Here is a 10614-nt window from a genome sequence, read left to right on the forward strand (position 1 = left end):
TAGCAGTGAATTTATTTACCCAAACAGCCCTATAGGGCTAGGTCACACTCATAGACTAGGTTAAAATAATGAGCTAGTGCTAGTAAAATAAAGAACTTGCTAACTTTTGTTGCTCATGTTTGGAAACAATGAACAATTTAGTAGTAGTACTAAATTGGAATAATTTGGATTTTCATGCAAATTAAACGAACCTTTCTTGCTTTTTTTTTTTCCAAGTCATTGAATTTGACCCATTCAAGATTTTCCATGAACCTTCCTCCACCAATTTTATTAGTAATAACTTGCATTTGCATATATTGTCAATGACTTCACTTCATATGCATGCAATTTCATATCATATAGCTATAGTAATAATATAATCCACGATTCTCTGTCTTGTGCAGATGGTTTCTGCAAAAATGTCTTTGAACAAGAGACAGCTTTTAATAATATTTCAAAGGAATAGTCTTCTTGACTACACTACAATAATGCCAGGGTAATTTGTTTCTTAGCTTAGGGTGTGTCTAAGTACAATTTCGGGAATATATGTGATAGAGAATATATATGTAATCTAATGTTTATTAAAATATTACGAAGTGTACAAGAAATAACTTCCACATTCACATAATAGTTTCGTTTTCAATGGAGAGATTGTGAAAAAAGATTCTCATAAGTTTTTTCTGGTTACATAAGGTTCTCATAAGTTGAAAATTAATGAAATTTGTGTGGAACTGTTTATTATTCAACAGTTCATTCATGATAGTGTTATAAATGTTGATCAAACACTTGCCCTAAAAGAATATAGGGCAGTTTCATGAGTTTATATATATTCAATAGATAATCCAATTAATTAGTGCAGTAAAAATTAAAATAGAGAATCAAGAACGATAGATTGCGTTGCCTTTGTATGTGTGTGTTATTGGTCTTAGGTTTGGGTAGCACGTAAAAAGAGAAACAATTAGTGAAGGAAAAATGAGAGGCCAAGTTGTTTAGGATGGAATAAGCTAGAGGAACCTTGTTGATAAACTAATTCAAGTATCTTATAGTTTACTTTTTTTTCTTTTTAATTTTACCTTTGTTACCTTAATTAAAAAAAGTTTAATATTAACTAAACATATTACTTTTCTTCACTTTTATATGCTTAAAATTGTAAAAATACACTACCAAAAACTAGTTTTCGATAAGATCTTTCATTTTCATGGAATTGAATGAGCAATCACAGAAAAAAAATTGTTTTGTAAAATTCCACATTTTTTTTTTTGGATGTGTAGGTTGTAACATGTTTTAATCTGCAAATATACTTTGCAAAGGCACACATTTTTTGTCTTTTACATGTGTACATCCCAAAGACGTTTTACTATTTTATGGGTGGAGAAAGTTACTGCCACCACAAAGACTTGGACAGTTGAACTTGGTCTTGATGGTGCTTATGTTTTCAGGAAATTTAAGAGAAAATTATTTTGAGAACATTAATGATGAACAATAATTAAAAATAAAAATATTTTAATTTTTAAAAATTAATATCTTGAGTGAAAGTTTGCAACTACGAGCACTCCCAATTTTTTATTACACTTATGAACAATACCATTGTAAATACAATGGTAATAGTTGCGTCCAAATATATATTTATTGAAAATACAAAGATCTTAGCAAATAAACGACAATGTTAGGCAATGACTATGTAGATCATGAAAAATGTTTCAATTTTTGTTTAGTATTTAGAAATTATATCACTAGGATCATTTTTAAGACTAATTTAAATTTTAGATACTGCATCACCGAAAAAATTGATACTGTAATTTTTTTAATGGAAAATGCTCTATATCAATTCATTAGGTGGAGAAGAGATAGACTGTTATGATGTGTATTATTTGGTGAAAAATAAGGGATTGAACATCACAATTTTAATCGTACTGTATGTAATTTTAAAACTATTCACAAGACTAGACAAAATGTGGAAAAAAACAATAGACAATTAAAATTTCAATCTCACTAAATACGAGACAATTTTTGTTCAAAGAATAAACTATCTAAAATATCATTTTATTTTTATTAAAAAAATTACTCTCTCTCTCATCTTGTATGATGTTTGGTGGATAATGGACAACACAAACAAATCTGATAAGCCAACAAGTTTGCAACAATTTGCTTCTCGAATCAATGAGAAAAAAACATTGCAAATCAAGCATGTTAAGAAGAGTAAGAACCTCTTTTAAGAGAGGATAAATGTGTTATGTAGAGATAGATCTTCTAAAAATAGCAAAAATTGTCAAAGAAGAGTTTGTTTCAAATACAACATGAGAGAGATCTATACTACGAGTCAACCTAATACCATAAAGGAGAGCCCATACTTCAAATGACGTTGTATTGCCGAATATTGCGATTCAACCATGTGATTTTATTGTTTTAGGAAAAGATCAAAATAATAGTATTACCACGGACTAAACACAAGATATACAAAAGATACAAAGAAAGAGAAAAAGAAAAAGAAAAAAAAATATAAAATCAAAGTGAAGTATATCATCTACGAAAAAATGACAAATCCCCCAAACTAACATAATAGTCCACCAAAACCAAAGAAAGAAAGAAAAAATTAAGGAAAAGAAAAAATTAACCATACTCTGAAGGATTAGTCCACAACTGAATGAGTGCATAATCAACAAGTTCCACCAAGACTAGATTCCTTGCTAAACGAGTTTTCTATTCTGATTTCAACTTCAAACAAACTCGTAGGTACTAGTCAAAGTGAAGTATCTCATCTACAAAAATCAACAAAGCCCCCAAACTAACATAATTGTGCACCACCAAAACTTGTAACTTCGAAAATCCAGGAAAAAAAAAAGATAAAACTGAAAAACAATCAACCACATTCTATAGGATTAGTTCACCATTGATCAGGTGAATAATAAGCAATGTCCAACAAGATATATTCCTTGCCATACAGGTTTTTTTTATACTCATTTCATCTTTAAATAAACTTGTAGACACTGGTCAAGGTGAAATAGTTCATCTACGAAAGGACATCAAGCCCACAAACTAACATAATTGTCCACCAACAAAACTCGTAACATCGAAAATCCACAAAAACAAAGAAAGAAAAATATGTCTTCTAAAGGATTAGTCCACCATTGATTGAGTGCAAAATCAAACATGTCCACCAAGATAGATTCTTTGACTTATACTTATTTCAAAGTGAAGTATCCCATCTATAAAAAAAAATAAAAAATAAAAAAAAAATAAAAAAAACAAAGCTCCCAAACTAAGATAATCGCGCACCACCAAAAAGTTAAAACATAAAAAATCCACAAAAACAAAGAAAGAAAAAACTGAAAACAATCAATCAAACTCTAGAGAATCAGTCCATTGTTGATCAAGTGCATAATCAACAATGTCAACCAGAATAGATTCTTTGTCAAACAAGTTTTTTATTCTAATGTCATTTTCAAACAAACTCGCAGACATTAGTCAAAGTGAAGTATCTCCACACACAAAAAAACAACAAAACCTCAAAAATAACATAATGGTCCACCACTAAAACTTGTAACGTCGAAGGCCACAAAACCACCAAAATAACATAATGACCCACCACCAAAACTTGTAACGTTGAAAATCCACAAAAACAAAGAACGAAAAAACTGAAAAATAATCAATCACTATGAAGGATTAATCCACCATTGATTGAGTACATAATCAACATTGTCCACCAAGATAGATTCCTTGGCATGCGTATTTTTTGTACTTAGTTCATCTTCAACCAAACTCGTAGACATAATATGCACAAAATACGACATCGTATTGCAAAATATTGCAATTCAACCATGTGATTTTATTGTTTTTGGTATTGCAAAATATTGCAATTCAACCATGTGATTTTATTGTTTTTGGAAAAGATCAAAATAATAGTATTAACACTATGTCTAAACACAAGATATACAAAAGAAAGAAAGAAAGAAAGAAAGAAAGATACAAAGTCAAAGTGAAGTATATCATCTACGAAAAAACGACAAATCCTCCAAACTAACATAATAAACCACTAGCAAAACTTGACATCAAAAATCCACAAAACCAAAGAAAGAAAAAAAGTTAAAAGAAAAAAAAAATTAACCATACTCTGAAGGATTAGTCCACAACTGAATGAGTGCATAATGAACAAGGTCCGCCAAGATAGATTCCTAACTAAACGAGTTTTGTATACTGATTTTAACTTCAAACAAACATGTAGACACTAGTCAAAGTAAAGTATCTCATCTAAAAAAAAACCAATAAATCCCCCAAACTAACATGACTGCGCACCACCAAAACTTGTAGCTTCGAAAATCCAAGTAAAGGAAAGATAAAATCGAAAAACAATCAAACCACATTCTATAGGATTAGTTCACCATTGATCGAGTGAATATTCAGCAATGTCCAACAAGATAGATTCATTCCTTGCCAAGCGAGTTTTTTATACTCATTTCATCTTCAAATAAACTTGTAGACACTGGTTAAAGTGAAGTAGTCCATCTACGAAAGAACATCAAGCCCACAAACTAACATAATTGCCCATCACCAAAACTTGTAGAGAATTGCTCTTCTCCCATTCAGAATTGCTCATTCCCATAAAAAAAAAAGTCGAACGTAGGTTAACTCACGTAGGTGTATTTTCAACGTGAATTAACTCACATAAGTGCGTTTGAGTTAACTCACGTAAGACGGAAATGAGCAAAAACAAAAGGGAGAAGAGCAATTCTCAAACTTGTAACATCGAAAATCCACAAAAACAAAGAGAGAGAAAAACTGTAAAATAATCAACCACAATCGTCTAAAGGATTAGTCCACCATTAATTGAGTGCAAAATCAACGATGTCCACCAAGATAGATTCTTTGGCTCATACTTATTTCAAAGTGAAGTATCCCATCTATGAAAAAACAACAAAGCCCCCAAACTAACATAATCGCGCACCACCAAAAAGTTGTAACATTAAAAAATACACAAAAAGAAAAATACACAAAAAGAAAAAGAAAAAATTGAAAACAATCCATCAAACTCTAGAGAATCAGTTCATCGTTGATTGAGTGCATAATCAACAATGTCAACCAAGATGGATTCATTGTCAAAAAAGTTTTTTTATTCCGGTTTCATTTTCAAACAAACTCGTAGACATTAGTCAAAGTAAAATATGAAAATTGTTGCTCACACTTCAAACAAGGCTGAAACACACCAGAAAAAGACGTAAATACCCATCGACAGCTAACTGCCGTCGGTTAAAATTCATCGGCAGTTAACTGCCGATGAAGTTATATTGATAAATTACTAGTGTTTCCTAACATTGAGTGAAGCGTGAACAACATTCTTCGTGAAATATCTCATCTGCAAAAAAGAACAAAGCCCTAAAAATAACATAACGGCCCCCCACCAAAACTTGAAACGTCAAAATTCCACAAAAACAAAAAGAAAAAACTGAAAAATAATCAACCGCTATTGATTGAGTATATAATCAACATTGCCCTGCCAAGCGAGTTTTTTATACTCGGTTCATCTTTATACAAACCCATAGACATAATATACACATAATACGACCCAGCGTAGATCACACAGTAACATGTACATTTGTTTAAAAACTTATGTAAAATAATATTTGGATACTGATAATAGAGATGGTTTTTTAACTTTTTTTTTAAAAAAAAAAAATGCTATTTTCGCTTCATATTATAAAAGAATTACTTCAAAAACTGGAAAAGCAAATGAATCAGACGCAAGTAAAGGCCTCTCCATAAACTGGAAAAGCAAATTACCAAACAGGGAAGGCATGAAATCCAAGAACAGTATAATCAATCATCTTGCTTGCAGATTGATGAATAATAATAACTGTGTTCACCATGAGTATGGACATCCATATATAGTCTAGGAATAACATGTCTTAAAATTATACAACAAAAAACCAAAAGACACTAGAGATTATCTGGGTCAGGCTTACAAAATCAAAATGTGGAGTAAGAGGGTGTATTTCATCAAATTTTAATTTTAATTTCCCAGACCTATTGCATAAACAGTCACACGATGTTGTGCATTATCATCTACTATCCCATTTTTTGTTTGCCATCCTCATTTGAACATTTCTGCTTTATAAGGTTTTGAAGCATCCTCTCTCCTATTCAAAATGCATGTTCTTCAGAAGAACTGAACTTAAGGTTATGTGTCTTACTCAGGTTTTCTAAACATTACCTGCTGCCTCATTAGCTTCTGTTGCTATCTGAAGGAGGTCTAAAGGTGTAGCTGCTGGATCCAACTCTCGGCAACCTATTGGAGCGTTATGAGCTTCCTGGCCACTGAGCAAGTGATTAGGAACCTGATGAGAGAATCGAAACATCTCCTCTTTAGGAATCCTCCTAACCTCATTCTGGTCCTGGTGCCTTCGAAATACTGTCCTAAAGCCAGGAAACTTAACAAGGGGAGTAACTAATATACCTTGCTCTTCACTGAAATCATCAAGCACTTCCACCATGTCATACTTGTGTATCACTTCATCTGGAGTATGTTCATTCCAATCAGGAGACCAGTTTCTATAAAGTGCCCAGACTTCCCCCTTACCTGGAAAGATGCGGACAACTCCTCTGGTGCCTTTTGTCCACCTAACCTTGTGTGAAAATGAATTTAATGATTCAGATACTTCATGCTTGCCAGTCCTGAAATCCCCACAAGTTTTATAAAAACCAGAACCTACCCAATCTATTGGGCCCAATTCACTGTTGCTTCGAGAGTTAAGCCAACTAATCCGCATTCTAAATGGCTTTGTGGAGATCACCTTGTGAATTCTAGCATAATATCTAGGCATTCCATCATCATCGTCATAAGCAGCCCAGACCTGGTCCTCTGCAAAGGAACTTTCAGCTCTATCCAGGTCAAAATTGTGAAAATCAGGATCCGGAACATTGATTGTAACATAGGCTTGGCTCTTCTTAACTGTACCATCAGATGTGACAGGTAAAGAATCAACAGAAAAATGCTTGTTACCATTAACATTGGACTCTCCATACTTCTCTGAACCAGTTGTTTTGTCATTGAATATGTTTTTCTGTCTCTTATTCTTGTTGACAATCTTAGCTTCAGCCATTAACCTCCATTCTTCAAGTTTTTTACTAATTTCATTCCGTGCCTTATCCATCAACATGTTTCGTAACTCAAACAATGACAACTCTCGTATGCTGTAATGTTTGCCTCCAAGACCTGAAAAACCATAAGTCCTTTCTTTTTCCAAGTTAGCCTTTCCTGATCCAGAGAAACTGCCCAAACCTGCTGCTCCAGATCCCGTAGCAAAATGATTTGCCGTATATCCTGGATAGCCATTAACGCGAATATCATCTGCCTTCCTTTTCTTCATAGAACCATCAGCCTTCTTAGACATTTGAATCCTCTCCCATTCAGCAATTGATGGTGCTCCTTCTCTCTTCACTTTCTCACTTGCCTTTTGCACGACACTTGCAGCTTGAGCGGCAACAGACGACGATCCATCGGTGCTACCAAAACCAGCCATTCTGGAGTGGGAACCCCACTGAAGGTTTGAATTATTACTTCCAGGATGACGTTGTGAATTCTGGTGCTGTTGATGGGAGGGCAAACTTGATGGCTTAAAAACATTGGGAGGAGGACTCCTCTCTATGGCCACAAAAGCTTCATTACAGTTGGGACATAGAAGAGTGTGATTCAAATAAACTCTGAGATATTCATAATGTGTCCTGCACTTATTACAGATAGTCCAAAAGGTTTCAGCCTTTTTCTGTGGAGGGGCAGAAGTGGCAGGAGCCCGAGCATTATGATTCCCAGACCTCACATTTGAAGTTGCATTCTTCTTAAAATGATAATAACCATTTGAACTAGGTACATTTGATGGATGCCCAGCACGGTTTGGAGTAGTATGTTGGAAGCCTTTCAAACTCCTCTTCTGGTTATATTCTAGTCTCTTGGTCTTATCTGATAACAAACTCCATGCCTCTGAAACCAGCTGAAATGCACCCTCTGCACCTAAAGACTTGTTTTTGTCAGGGTGAAGGGTGAGAGCCAGTTTCCTGTACTGCTTTCTAACAGTCTCTTCATCAGCAAAGGGACTCACTCCAAGTATACCATACCAATCCATTTCTCCACTTACTTTGTTCTCAGCAGATATATAAATATCAATAGTAGTCAAAAACTGGGAAATATCCTCCAAATCAGCATACAAATTTTTAGCCTTGATAGCAAACTTCTTTGCACCAATATATTCCCTTTCAGAAAATTTCCTCTCCGCTATTTCTTTAGCCCTGACTGCCTCATCTTTGTTGCACTCCATCATTTCCAGCTTTTGATATATTTGCCTCCACACTTAGCTAAAAGACAAATGATTTAAACACGAAAACTGGACTTTATAGCAAGCCACCTTTGCTTGAGGAAACCCCTTGTACCTGAACCAACAGAGAAACAAACTGAGATTTACCACTAAAATTCTAGAGATTTAGGTGTGATGGGCAACAATTATAAGCAAACCAGCTTTTCAAAGTATGCATCACATCAATATTCAAAGCTATTACAGAAAAAGACTATAAATTCTGAAATTATGTGAGCAACTTGTAAGAATATTCAGTTTTTATATTTTAATGATTAAACATGGGGTCTCATGCATTGAGTATCATAAAGAATTTCTATGGGCACCTGTATGAAACAACATATGTTATGTGTGTCAAAGAGTGACGTGTTATTAATTAAAGTGTAAATGTTGCCCAATTACAAAATAAGGACATGATCTCTAGCAAGGCCTGATTCTGATGTGATTTCATGGAAACAAGATACACAGGAATAACAATGCTAATGTCAGCACTTGTTTTCTATCAAGAAATCCTGGATCCTTAATTATAGTTCAAGTGGAACTTATGTAGAAACAGATTTTGCAATTAAGTCAGCCTATCAATGCATAGAACTGATGTAGCACTGACATATATAGTTACAACGCCTAATCAAATAATCAAGTACACTTTTAAAGAGCAGAAAGTAAACATGAGTTTTTTTACAGGCAAATCATAGGGTCAGTGTTGTCGATGGCCGGCCATGGCAGAGAGTTAAAAACCCGCCATACCGGCTGACATATAGCACCACCATGTCCGATGTATGACGTCGTGGCATCACCATCCTTCACAAAATTGGCCACATGGCAGAAAGCCAAAAACCCGCCACCGATATCCGCCGTGGCTGAGATTTGACAACACTGTATAGGGTATGCTTGGGAATTGGATTTTGAAGAGTTTGGAGAGGAGGGCTTTGGACGGCGAAGTCCATATTTTGAAATATATTTGATAATCAAAGAAAAATAAGTCCTCCCATCCAAAACCCTTCATCCAAACATACCTTAAGGTATAGCAATAATATACAATAATATCCTACTCGAATACTCATACAAAATCCGTCCACATAACCAAAACATATTTCCAATACTTCAATTCTCCTCATACCAGGTTTTTACCAACACTTAAAATAAGACGAGTTCAACTTGCTCAGAAACGCGCTATTTTAGATTATAAGTTTATTTGCTTTTTCTTCCACAAAGTCGACATAAAAATGAACTGCAAACTGCCACAAATCATATAGTTATAACTTGTTTGCCAAACCAAAATGCAACTAACAGCACCTTCTCCAGTTTCATAATCATAATAACATCATAAATAAACAACATTCAGTAATCAACTATTCGTTTCCAAACTACATACACTAACACAACATAATTAAAAAAATAGCGTATTCCATGATCAATTAGCTCGATTGAACTAATCACAAATCAAAATCACAAAATTTGAATCATCAAAATTAAAAAAAAAATTAAACTACTGCACAAACCAAAAAAAAAAATTGATCCAATTGATACATGAAATTCACACAACGCAAAAATATTCGAAATTCTTACAAAAATCTGAAAATAAGAAAAAAAAAGGTTAACGGAATGCGAAGTGTTAGGAAATCAACCTGTGATTTTATGACACGAATTTCGAAGTTAACAGAATCCCGCCATAGATCTACAGTAGCTGAACAATTCGAAACAAGCAACAGAAAGCACAATTGAGCTTGAAAATCTTCAGAAAATGAAAACCCTAAAAACCTGCGCGCGTTTGAAATCAAACGAAAAGTGTTAGCAAAGAAAAAATCAACACGAAATTTTTCGTGAAGTGGAAATTATGAGCAAAATGGAATTACCTAATTGGAGAGAAAGAGCTTGGAATTTGAATCTGAGAAGACGGTCACGATATACAGTGACCCATCTGTCAAAGTGGTGAAGAATCTATTTTCCCCCAATTTTACTACTTTGCTTTGCTGTTGGTAATGATTTTCTTTTTCTTGTCTTAAGGTTTTTTTTTTTTTAATCTTTAGCCAAATACACCTTTTTATAATGGATTGGGACCCATTAACTTAACTAGGGTTAAATTTTAACCATGGTCTTACATTTTTTGGTTTCACGAATGGTAAGTTGTTTTGGTTTGGTTTGATTCGGTTTTTATATATTTTTCGTATATGATATTAACATTTAGATAGACATTATCGTCTATTTTTTTTTATCGTGTTAACATATATAAATTATGAATATTTTTTATTTATGAAATTATAATTTTGATTGAAGGTTATCAGGTATGGCAACA

General features: G+C 33.6%; 1 protein-coding gene across 1 annotated transcript; it reads right to left on the reverse strand.

Moving 5' to 3' along the window:
• Nucleotides 1-5787: 5787 nt before the first annotated feature.
• LOC146941297 (DnaJ heat shock amino-terminal domain protein) lies at nucleotides 5788-10296 on the reverse strand. The gene is made up of 3 exons (XM_085755058.1): nucleotides 10175-10296; nucleotides 9947-10079; nucleotides 5788-8397 (listed from the first exon to the last, which is right to left on the reverse strand). Exon 3 carries the CDS (start codon nucleotides 8286-8288, stop codon nucleotides 6174-6176), a length of 2115 nt encoding a protein of 704 aa, XP_085611184.1. The 5' UTR covers nucleotides 8289-8397; nucleotides 9947-10079; nucleotides 10175-10296; the 3' UTR covers nucleotides 5788-6173.
• Between the last annotated feature and the right edge of the window lie 318 nt (nucleotides 10297-10614).

The sequence above is a fragment of the Medicago sativa genome, chromosome 3 (assembly GCF_051527215.1).
Source record: "Medicago sativa cultivar Bolivia chromosome 3, Bolivia_mono, whole genome shotgun sequence".
NCBI lineage: Eukaryota > Viridiplantae > Streptophyta > Magnoliopsida > Fabales > Fabaceae > Medicago > Medicago sativa.

Excerpts from the sequence above, each read along its gene's own strand:
- LOC146941297 (XM_085755058.1), bottom strand. The coding sequence starts at position 8,288 with ATGATGGAGTGCAACAAAGATGAGGCAGTCAGGGCTAAAGAAATAGCG.